This window comes from Castanea sativa, chromosome 11 (assembly GCF_040712315.1).
Source record: "Castanea sativa cultivar Marrone di Chiusa Pesio chromosome 11, ASM4071231v1".
NCBI classification, from domain to species: Eukaryota; Viridiplantae; Streptophyta; class Magnoliopsida; order Fagales; family Fagaceae; genus Castanea; species Castanea sativa.
In genome coordinates, this window is record NC_134023.1 from 18,187,108 (window position 1) to 18,200,336 (window position 13,229).

The 13,229-nt window shown below is 35.6% G+C and overlaps 1 protein-coding gene across 1 annotated transcript; it reads right to left on the reverse strand.

Moving 5' to 3' along the window:
• Nucleotides 1-798: 798 nt before the first annotated feature.
• On the reverse strand, nt 799-1,494 carry LOC142616174 (F-box protein At3g07870-like). Its single transcript, XM_075789041.1, has one exon. It carries the CDS (start codon nt 1,492-1,494, stop codon nt 799-801), a length of 696 nt encoding a protein of 231 aa, XP_075645156.1.
• Between the last annotated feature and the right edge of the window lie 11,735 nt (nt 1,495-13,229).

A 13,229-nucleotide genomic window follows, 5' to 3' on the forward strand; every position in this document is an offset into this window, starting at 1 on the left:
GACTATTTTGATTCTTTAATTTTTTTTTTTGGGGTCATTTTGGAAGTTTTAACATCAATATTTTTGGGTTTTTTTTTTTTGGTAATATCTAGAACAATTTGGCAGATTTCAACCGTTATAACCATAGATCATTCTTTTGAAGATAACACATCTTTCTCTTATGTTTCTCTATTGTGCAGTCACATATATATTTTGTTTTGTTTCAATAATTTCTAGATAATAAATCTTTTGATTTTTTAAATATTTTTTAGTATTTTGGAAGTTTTTATATTTGAATTTTTTATTTTATTTTTACAATATCTGAAAACTTGCAAGCCATTTCACATTCAAGTAATGGATTCTTTATCAAATTTAAACATAAAAGATTGGAGTAATTTATGTGATGGTATAGTTTCATAATCAAGTTAGGATTTTATAAAAATTATTTTAGTCTGTTATACAAATAGGTAGGTAGGTTCTTGTGTGTAGCATAGGTTTGCGACTAGTTTCTGCAAATGCTATTGATTACAGGCATTTATACGGTTAGTTACAAGACTTAGTGGCCAAAAACACCAATTAGCAACTTATTTATTTAAGTTACTTGCAAGACATATTAATTGGTTGTTGCCAAAACAACCAACTAAAAACTTGTAAGTAAATCGATCGGCTTCACTTCTTGAATACTTCTAGCCATCTTAACTGACATAGCTCTATTACTTGCAATCTTACAACTAACTAACTAATAAACTAAATGCTTCTTGATTCTTTACAAGAATTACACATCTGGGCTCTCCTTACCTGCACTGATATGATTTACTGTCAAATATCATCAACAACAGAAACTGCTCGGAATGAATGGCGAGGGGGGAGGTCACGAAGGTCATGAATTCTTATCTTATAGACTGCCATCGAATCTACACTATAAACATAAAAACACTCATGGAGATATTGAAACTCGATTAAAATGTTACGATTTGGCAGTAGACATAGAGGCCGAATAGGTGCTCTCAAACCGTCCAAAGGCTCCACGGTGTATTCTTTGATCCAAGACTCCTTTGCACCATAAATATTCATTGACCATATGTCAATCCTATCAAATTCATCATAATCAACCACACAGAGACACCCTCCTAGCACTACTACATGACAATCTTGCCGATCCAGTCCAGACTTGTCACAATTATCTGGTATTGGAATCTGTTGAAATTCTTCGGACTCCAAATCAAATGAAACTATAATTGTTGAACCATTTTGCTTATCTTGGCCTAACCAATGTAGTGCTCCATTAAACGAAGTTGCATGGTGTTGCATCCGAAGCAAGAATGGGTTCTTTCTGTTGATCATCCACATGGGTTGTTTGCCTAGAGTGAAAACCTCAATATGTTGTTCCAAACCCAGAAGTTGTTCTTGTTCCAAACCCATAGGCTGCTCTTGTTCCACTATTCTAACCACCTTGTACTCATTGTTTCCGGGGTGGAAACCAAACCCAAATGCCAACTTGCTTTCATTAGTCATGGTGGGCCATGAAGTCTGAAAAAAGTTTCTGCGTGAATATAGTATTCGAAAAATTTGTGTTTTTCCACTTGATCTTTTACTTCAACATAGGAAAAGAACAAGACCTCACGGCAGTACAGAACACTAGTAAACTTCTTGCGATATTCCAAGGGCAAGTTGATTGATTTGACAGTACCTTTCAAGCCTTTATTCCAGGGTTCTTTAACATTGCTCATACAAAAATCACAATGATAAAGTTGGTCATGACGGTCAGAAGGGGGATCAGTTGAGCTACAATGGATGAGGGGACAGGTGTAGGATTGATACAAAGCTGGTGGAGAATAATGCATAGTTGTTGGTGATCTCTGTTATATTCTATAGGGAAATAAGGAAGCAGAAGGGGACTGTGAAAAATTGAATTCTCTAAGGAAAGAGAGGAAAAGAAGAAGATGATGAAAGGGATTGTGAAGAATTGTAGGGCTTGTTATCTTTGATTACAACGTGTCTCATATATATATATATATATATAAGATTCCCATATCAGATAAGAATGCAAATATTAAGATGATATCTGCATTATGATATATAATAATTACGTCAATATATGGGATAATTGCCTGAGGGAGTCGATGAAGATAAAATGAACAAAACTCGTTTAGCCCTACCAATGCGTGCGGGGTAGGGCATAAGATGATCTAGTCTCTCATAGACAAAACACATGCTAATTAGGTTCAATTAACTGCATTAACTGTTAAACTTTTTTTAATTAAATTATAATTTTATTTTTGACAAAAATACAATTCCAACCTTGACAAGCATTGTTTTTACTTCCAATTTTCCTTAAAAAAATGTTAAAACAATTACATTTGGTCAATGAGCTCTAGCTCGATTGGCAAGTGTTCCCCTATAAGTTTTAGGTAAAGGGTGTGGTTGTAAATTCTAAACTTATTGGATCTGTTAGGACATATGCGGAACTTGTTAGAATATATGTTATTGTAAATTGGCTAATCTTTTGACAAAATGCACTTTACTTGTAATTGGGTAAATTTAGGATGGTTTAGTATTCTTGGAACAAGAGTTCAAGCCTAGTATTGAAGCTATGCAAATCTGTCTAAGAAAAAAGTGAAGAAATGTTGTTCTTTAAAGCTCGATAGATATCTTTACAGATAATATCTATTGAGGTTTAATAAGAATTCTCAACAGCTCTCGACAGAAGCTGTATCTATCGAGAATTACGAAATTCAGATTTTCAGATCTGTTTTTCACGCATATCCAAGTCATTTGTGTAGGGTTTCTTTTCTCACAACCCTAGACATATATAAGGATTATTTTAAGGGCCGTCAAAGGTGATGCAAGGTTATGCAACTTGATGCAAAGTAATTACTCATGCATATTGTGACCAGAGACAATTTGTCCTAGTTCATTATCTGTTGCAAAAGTACATGTTTATATCGCATATATAACATACGCAGTAGAAAATTAATAGATCTACTTCATTCGCAGTTGATAACATGTACTATTTAAATTTTAGAATTATAAGATCAAGATAGTGTGTCTTGGTGCGGTAAAATTCAAAACCAAATATTAGAAGTACTTGAAAACACTTTTAATCTTCACTCGAATTTCACTTGTGCCCAAGAAGTGTGGCCTTTCAATCGGTTTATATGTGTGTGTTCAAGGGAGAATAAAAGAATGTCCTACACTCACATACACACCATTTCATTCTCTTACAAAATCCGATATGTTTCTCTCCTTATAACTGATTATCTAATTGGGTTATTCAATTGGGTTTTTGTATATGGCTTGGAGTGGGATCAAAAGGGAACAAATAAGACACTAGCTCCAATGGGTTTTGGGCTTTTCTGTCAACTCTTGACAAGCCCAAAATTACCATTAAATATATTTAATACTACCATATAAATATAATTGCACTCTAGAGCACTGAATGCTTTGTTCAGTGCGGTCACAAATGAGAAGTTTAAGAAGATCTCCTCCACTAAAACTGCAAAGGAGGCGTGAACCATTCTCCAGACAACTTATAAAGGAACCAAGGCTGTCAAGGATTTGAAACTTTAGAGGCTCACTACTAGCTTCAAAGAAATCAAGATGGAGGAGGATGAGTCATTTGATGAGTTCTATGCCATGCTCAAGGACATAGTGAACTCAGCTTTCAATCTTGGGGAAACCATTCCCAAACCCAAGATTGTGAGAAAGGTGCTCAGATCTCTACCTAAGAGATTTCATGCCAAGATCACCACCATTGAAGAATCAAAGGATATTGACAAGATTCCTTTGCCAGAGCTCGTTGGAAATCTGCAAACCTATGAGTTGGGTTTGTCTAGGATCGGGAAGTCAAGTAAGGGTAAAAGCATGGTATTGAAAGCCAAGAGCAGTGACACAAATAAGTCTTCTGACGATAAAGATTCTAAAATGAAGTCCTACATTACCCGACAATTCAAGAAGTTCATGAACAATGCCAATGCAAAGGGCTTCGACAAGGACCATAAGCAATCAAGTTCTTCTCAATCTAAGAGCCAAGACAAAGGGAAGAAGGATGCTAGGGATGACGGTCAGTACTCTGTTCCTTTAGGGCCCAAATGTTTCGGGTGTTAAGGATTCGATCATATGAAACAGGTGTTAGGATTAGTGCCCTTAAATCCTATTGTATGATACTATGTATGTTATTATTTATGACATTATGTATGACTTAATGTTGTGTTTAATAAAGTTATTTTATTACAATCTAAAATAATGGTTACATGAATATTGGGACATTATCATATAGTCCATAAAATGCATAATATGTGATTTAGTCACAGAAGATATAAGTCATAAGTTCTTTGTAAACTCAGAATTTTAGTTCGTAGTTGGTGATGAAATTGGACGTTTCATCTGCAAAGACTATAACATATCAACTAAGATGATTTGTCTTGATGATGGAAGTGGAGACTTCTAGTTGATATGTTAATATGTTTTAAGAGTTGAGACATATTGAACTGGACCGCTGTCAGATTTATTATTCTTCTAACGATTGTCAATTGAATAATAAATCTCATGACTTCTATTTGCATGAACTCTTAATCATGAGAGGATAATGGACTTGATCATGAAATGTAGGTTGCTTTGATATATTAGGAGTGAGATCCAAGGTAACGGTCAAAACCTCGGTATGTTGGGCAGCCACATTTAGTGTTGATAGATCATGTATTCTCAAGATGGAATTCATAGTCTCTTAACAGATATACAAAATATTCCCTTGAGATAAGTTTAATGGGTTTGTTATTCAGAATGTTAGGCCTAACTACTTTGGTAAATAGTTACTAAAGTTTATATATTTATGGAATTAGATTTCATAAATATATAATGAATAACATAAAGTGTTAAACCGGGTACTCAAGGATTAAGATGTAGTAATCTACAAAGTGACAGTCTACATCTATGACTTTGTATTATTACGAATATTTTATGAAGGAGTTACGTGTACAATAAAGTCTTGGGATATAATTTATAAATAAGGCCTAGAGTGCAATTATATTTATATAGTGGTATTAAATATAATTAATGGTAACTTTGGACTTGTCAAGAGTTGACAGAAAAGCCTAAGGCCTATTGGAGCTAGTGTCTTATTGGTCCCTTTTGGTCCCACTCCAAGCCATACACTTAAGCCCAATTGAAAAGATCCAAAAGACCAGCCCAATTAGATAATCATTTAGATACAAAGGGAGAAACATACATATTTTTCGTTAGAGAATTACTAGAACATCATTGTGAAGTGGTGTGTATGTGAAAGTGAGACACTCTAACATTTTCCCTTTGAAACTAATTGAGAGGCCACACATCTTAGGCGTTAGTGGAATTGGAGTGAAGATCAAAAGTATTTCCAAGTGCTTCTGATCTTTGTTTTTGAAATTCAACACACTAAGGTACGCTCTCTTGTTCTTGTATTCTGAAACTTACATAGTGCATGTTATCAATTGTGAATGAAGTAGATCCATTAAATTTATGTTGCGCATGTTTTATATGAGATACAAACCATGTTTAATCCTAAAATCCTACAACAAGAGTGCCTTACTTATCTCAAGTTTATTGGGAAAAGTAAGGCACTTGCTGCTACCTTGAGTGACACCGAACTTGAGGATGATTCCAAAAATGACGATGACGGAATCCTGAATGCCTTCACCGCCTCTGTCAATCCTACTGAAGGGATTGTAGAAGATGTGGATGAAGAAGAAAACTTGGTGGAGTCAAAATTTGAGAAGATGGATGAGCAGGATGACATGAGAAGCTATATAGGTTGTATAAGGTCTCAGAGAAACATGAGAAGCTGTATAGGTTGTCCACCAAGAAGCTCAGTAATGTGGAGCTTGAATGTGAACAACACTTCACAAAGTTTGATGAAGCAAATCAGACTATTGGAGCACTGAGGTTTGAGAATAACTTCTTGGCTAAAAAAACCAAGAAGCTTAAGGCGGAACTGTTCCAAGTGAGAGCTCAGTTGGAGGAGAACCTCAAGTGCAAAACTTGATGAGATGCTTAACATGCAAAAATCTGCCTTCGATCGAACCAGTTTAGGGTATGATTTTTCTTCTCTTAATATTGCTTTATCTAGTACTACTGTTTTTGTTTCTCCTGCCAGCAATATTGATTCTGAGAATAATGATGCTAAAAATGTGATAGCTAGTGAGAGCATAGATAAGGATAAATCTATCTTAGGAGCACCCCTAAGCTTGCTAAGAAAGAAACCAAAAATCCTAGGGCTAAGAAGAGTAATGCTCAAAAATCTAAAGAGAAGAAGCAGTATCTCTGTCATCACTATGGCACAGCTGGACACACTCGACCAAATTGCTATAAGTGGTTAGCTACTCAACAGAGCAATAACATGATTTTGTCGGGAAACCAGAATCAGCTTTCATCCTCTCTTGCTCCTCTTAGAGATCTCCTCAAAGCCCTCATGTTCTATTTGAACTTGAACGGTTTCAATTCTTCCCCCTCACCACTGGTTCAAGGTTTTGCTCAAAGGAAAGGTTCCTCCAAAGTGTGGAAGGAAAAGGGCTTCAAGTAATTTAGTCACTTTTTCTCTCTCTCCCTTTTTTTGTTATGGTTGCATTACTTGTGTGTTTTGTTTTCTTGTTTCGAGATAGTCTAGTTTTTCTGCATTGCTTTATTTGACATATTTTTATTTGGTTGTTTTTCAATTTTGTCATTATTTTGTTTCTTTTATAAATAAAAAAATTGAAAAAAAAAAACAAAAATAGTGTGTGTTTGTGTACTTGGGTACTTGTGTACATTGAATGGCTAATGAAACAAAGTTTTCTAAATTTTGTATCTTTTGTAGCTTAGATGAGCATCTTTATGCACAACTAAGCAAGTGAGCTTTGTGGCTCGTGTTTGTGATCAGTAAGATTAAGTTATCTCCTATACTTAATGTTGGGAAATATAGACACCGGTTGATAGAATTAACAAGTTTTAAACCCAAGTTGTTAATTAGATTTATTATGCATAAAACTTGTTAAAACAAATAAACATCAATTTCATGTCAAATAGTGTAGCGAAAAAATAAATAAGACAAGATATGATGACTCAGGAAAACCAATAAAACCAACCAGTTTCACACTACAAGGAAACCTTCCCGAAAAACAATTCACTTTAGTAAAGAGAAGTTTCATATCTAATACAAAACTTTTGTCCCTAGACTCTACAATTCCCGTAGATGAACTCACATAAAAAACCTTCTACCACTTTAGAACCTCATAGACTCTTCAAAAACCTAGACTCTACAATCCTCGTAGACTCTTCAATGTATGAACGCCACCATTTGATGCACGAACCCGCGTACGTGACTCACTCTTTTGCACGAATCCTAGTACGTGACTCATTCCTTTGCACGAATCCCAGTACGTGACTCACTCACCAACTTGAGGAAGAAGAATGTTGGCTGCAAAGTTCTTCACTTCATCAACAATGAAGATCAAGAAGCACTTGGTTACAAAACCCTAAGGCGCAAAGATGTAGTAGGTTTTTCCTAAAGAGAATAATGCTTCGGTCACCTTTTGCATATGTTCTCCTTGTATTCTCTTATGTAATGGCCTCCAAAATAAGCCTTATATATGTCTAGGGTTGTGAGAAAAGAAATCCTACACAAATACATAAACATGGGCCGAAAATTAGACTTGGAAATCTAAATTCTCGTAACCTCAATACACTTGCTAGATACCTGCGGACAACTGCTCGACAGATAGCTATCTATCGATATTTAATGAATGAAGCTCGACTATTTCTCAATACCTTCTGGATTAAACGAGAAGCCGTTGAGCTTCATTCATTAAATCTTGTTAGATAGCTATCTGTTAAGCAACTGTCCGCAGGTGTCTAGCTATCTGTCCAGCTCTAGTGAACACCTTTTCTTCACTTTTTTCTTGGTCCAATCTTCATGGCTTTAATACTAGACTTGAACAACATGTTCTTGGAAGTATTAAACACATCCTAGATCTACCCAAAATACAAGTAAATTACGTTTTGTCAAAGGATTAGCCAACTACATAAAATATGTCCTTAAAATCTCCCCCTTTGGCAATCCATGACAAAACCACAACAAACAAATGAACATATGAGAGAAGTTATAAATCACTCAACTCATATTCACTTGTTAAATACAATAAAATCTATCCTAACACAAACTCTTGAAAAACTTTGCAAGAAGAGAGTTTATGGCAAGTAGACTTTGACAACTTGTATTTCTAGAAAACTTTAAACAAAACTCATCAAGGCATCTTACTGTGAGACAGAAATAATAGATTGCATACAAAATAAAGAAACACGTGTATAAAAAGAGAAAAGAAACAACATATGTAGAGATAGGTGAAGAAAACATACATCATCACATATATATCAAAGATAAGCACAATGTATGTAAACATTGTCACAAGACCTAAATACAAGAACAAGAAGCTAAAAGTAACTCCTACAACAACAAGGAGGTAAACACTCTCCCTAACAAGATGAAACACATCTCCTCCTTACAAAGGAATGTATTTCTCCCCCTAACTTTTAGAATCTTAAGGAAAGAAACTACACAATTTTCCAATTTCTCCCCCTTTTTGTCACGATTGACAAAGGGCACAGGAAGCTATAAAGCTTTACCCGAGAAACATAAATATGATCAAGGGGGCACAAAGAATCCATAAAAATGCATGAATTTAATGAAACAAGATGCTATGGATGACAAGATAAAAGAAATATGAAAAACATGTGAAAAACACTGCATGTAGAGGATCTCAATCGATCGAGATATGTCGAGAAGCTATCAAGCATACCTCGATGGATTGAACAGCTATTGAGAAGCTATTGAAAGGTCAAGAGGTTTCTCGATCGATCTAGAAGGTATTGAAAAGCTGTCAAGATTGCAATATGAAAAGGCTAAGAAGCTCGACAGACAACTAGGTATCGAGAAGGTGTTGAGGAGGTGTTGAGCCAGCTTTTAAATGCAGTTTTTCGAGTAGGAAAAACACAGACATGAATGCAATCATGCTTGCAACTCAACCAATGATCCAATCAACATATTAGACACTCAAAGTCATCTCTCAACACAATTTTAAGCTCATGGATCCCAAAAACACACACACACACACACACACACTAAACAAGTCTAACCGATTTTATATTTCAAAAAACAAGTTAAGACAGTTTAGTGAGTATACATCAACACATGTAAACCTTGTGATGGCCAGATCACGTTGTACTTGCACATGTATCAAGAGTAGCAAAGAATATTGCGTGTTGCGTGTGTAAAACATTGCAAGAGTGCATGAATGTCTCTATGTTATGACGATTTGAGATATGAGAAAATCACTTTAACTCACACACATATCATAACTATTTGATGGGGACTATCAACTTTGAGGTACATCCTATAACTCCCACATCTCCTAGAAAACACGCTTGGAATCATATTTAAAGCATTTTTTTTTTTTTTTTATCTTTTTGCTTTTATTTTCTTTGCATATTTTCTTTTTATTAAGAAAATCATGCATGGGTATAGAAAGGATAGAGAATAAATACCCAATTATGTTAAGCTTTTGACATTGCACTTTTCCTATGCCTAAGCATACAAATGTCATTGACATTGCACTTTTGTTATGCCGAAGCATACAGATGTCATATTATGATTGGTGAGATGGTTATTTATGCCTTTCTCTTAGGATTTTCTAGACCTACTCATCAAAAAGAGTGATACGAGTGTTAAGTGAAGGAAAAATTCTGGTTTTGCATCTCATGCAAAACCCACAGCGGAAGCGACGAACTAGGATCTATTTCATTCATGATTGATAACGTGCACAATGTAAATTTCAGAATTTAAGAACAAGATAGCGTACCTTGGTGTGGAGAAATTCAAAACAAAGATTAGAAGCACTTGGGAACACTTTTAATCTTCACTCCAATTCCACTTTATGCCCAAGATGTGTGGTCTCTCAATCAGTTTTTCAAAGAGAGAATGAAAGTGTGTCTCACACTCTCTCACACCGTTTCTTTTCCTTTTCTAATTTCTTCTAATAAAAATTCTGTATGTTTCTCCCTTTATAACTAACTGATTATCTAATTGGGCTGGCCTATTGGGCCTTTCCAATTGGGCTTTAGTGTGTGGCTTGGAGTGGGACCAAAAGGGACCAATAAGACACTAGCTCCAATGGGCCTTGGGCTTTTCCGTCAACTCTTGACAAGTCCAAAGTTACCATTAATTATATTTAATACCACTATATAAATATAATTGCACTCTAGGCCTTATTAATAAATTATATCCCAAGACTTTATTATACACGTAACCCCTTCATAAAATATTCGTAGTAACACAAAGTCATAAATGTAGACGGCCACTTTGTAAATTACTACATCTTATCCTTGAGTACCCGGTTTAATTCTTTAAAGTTATTCATTATATATTTATGAAATCCAATTTCATAAACATATACTTTAGTAATTTCTTACTAAAGTGGTTAGGCCTAACTCTCTGAATAACTGAACCATTAAACTTATCTCAAGGGAATATTTTATATCTCCATCAAGAGACTATGAATTCCATCTTGAGAATATATGTTCCATCAACACTAAATGTGGCTGCCCAACATACTGAGGTTTTGACCGTCACTTCAGATCTCACTCCTGATATATCAAAGCAACCTACACTTCATGATCAGGTCCATTATTCTCTCAGGATTAAGAGTTCATGCAAATAGAAGTCGTGAGATTTATTATTCATTTGACAGTCGTTAGAACAATAATAAATCTCACAGTAGTCCTGTTCAATATGTCTTAACTCTTAAAACATATCAACATATCAACTAGAAGTCTCCACTTCTATGATCAAGACAAATCATCTTAGTTGACACGTTATAGTCTTCGCAGATGAAATGCCCAATTTCATCACCAACTACGAACTATAAATTCTGAGTTTACAAAGAACTTGTGATTTACATCTTCTGTGACTTTTCACATAAATCACATACAATGCATCTCATGGACTATATGATAATGTCCCATATTCATGTTACCATTATTTTAGATAATAATAAAATAACTTTATCAAACACAATATTAAGTCATACATCATGTCTTACATAATGTCATACATAATATCATACATAGCATCATACAATAGGATTTAAGGGCACTAATCCTAACAATCTCCCACTTGCCCTAAAGACTATTGTGCACCAATCTAACTCCCATTCTCTCCAAATGTGACTCGAAAGTCCTTTGAGGCAAGGCTTTGGTAAAAGGATAAGCTAGATTATTTGCACTTTCAATCTTTGCTACCACAACATCTCCACGAGCAACAATGTCTTGAATGATGTGGTACTTTCTCTCAATGTGCTTTCCTTTCTTGTGATTCCTTGGATCTTTGGATTGTGCAACCGCTCCACTATTGTCACAAAACAATGTGATGGGAAGTTGCTCCATTCTTACAACACCAAGATCAGAAAGGAATTTCTTGAGCCAAACAGCCTCCTTTGCTGCTTCACAAGCAGCAACGTACTCGGCTTCCATGGTGGAGTCCGCAATACAAGATTGCTTAACACTCCTCCAACTTATGGCTCCACCTCCCAAGGTGAAAACACATCCTGAAGTGGATTTTCTGAAATCTAGATCTGACTGAAAGTCTGAATCTGTATAGCCAATGGGAATCAAATCCTCACTATGGTAAACAAGCATATAATCTCTCGTTCTCCTAAGATACTTGAGAATATGCTTTACAGCTTGCCAATGTTTTGGTCCTGGATTTGATTGATATCGGCTGACCATGCCAACTGAATAACAAATATCTGGTCTAGTACAAAGCATGGCATACATGAGACTTCCCACTGCAGAAGCATAGGGAACTTGTCTCATCATATTTTCTTCCTCTTGAGTCTTAGGCCTTTGGTCATCAGACAGAGGAACTCCATGTCTAAAAGGAAGCAATCCTTTCTTGGAGTTTTGCATGCTAAACCGTTCTAGGACCTTATCTATATATCCAGCTTGTGATAAGCCTAACATCTTATTCTTGCGATCTCGCCAAAGCTTGATCCCTAGAATAAAGTTAGCCTCACCCAAGTCCTTCATATCAAATTGGCTTGACAACCAAACTTTAACCGATGACATTACCCCTACATCATTCCCAATGAGTAGAATATCATCAACATAAAGCACTAGGAACATGACTACTTTATCTCGATGTCTTTTGTACACACATGGTTCATCAAGATTTTGTTCAAAACCAAATGACTTGATTGCTTGATCAAATCTGATTATCCATGACCTAGATGCTTGTTTAAGTCCATAAATGGACCTATTCAACTTGCATACCATATGCTCTTGGTTCTTCACTATGAAACCTTCTGGTTGCAACATGTATATTTCTTCTTCAAGATTGCCATTAAGAAATGCAGTCTTGACATCCATTTGCCAAATCTCATAATCATAATGAGCAGCAATGGATAAGAGAATTCTGATAGATTTAAGCATGGCTACTGGCGAAAAAGTTTCATCATAATCAATACCTTCTTTTTGTGTATACCCTTTCGCCACTAGTCTTGCTTTAAAGGTTTCAACCTTTCCATCTATCCCTCTCTTTCTCTTGTAAACCCATTTGCAACCAACAGGTTTAATGCCATTAGGCGCCTTTACAAGATCCCATACATGATTTGAATCCATAGAATCCAATTCAGATCTCATAGCTTGGACCCAATGATGTGCATCTATATCATTCATTGCTTCATCATAAGTGTAAGGATCCGATTCAGCCTCTTCTGAGATAGCCTTATAAGTTTCTCCCAAACCTATGAATCTTATAGGAGGCCGAATAATTCTCCCACTACGACGAGGCACCTGTGTACTAGACATCTCATGAGTAGTATCTTGTGATGTATCTAATACAGTCACATCATCCCTAGTTTCATCCATTGGTTGTTCAACTACAGGTTCATTCATTTCAGCCAAGACAACTCTACTTCTCGGAGTAAAATTATTCATATAGTCATTTCCAAGAATTTGGCATTAGTGCTAACAAACACTTTATTATCCTTATGACTATAGAATAAACCTCCAACTGTTCCTTTTGGATACCCTACAAAAAATACCACTTCTGTTTTAGACTGTAACTTGTCAAACTTTCCTTTCAACACATGTGCTGGACAACCCCAAATGTGGAGATGTCTCATACTAGGCTTACGCCCATTCCACAACTCTACAGGTGTTTTAGGAATAGACTTCGAAGGTACTAA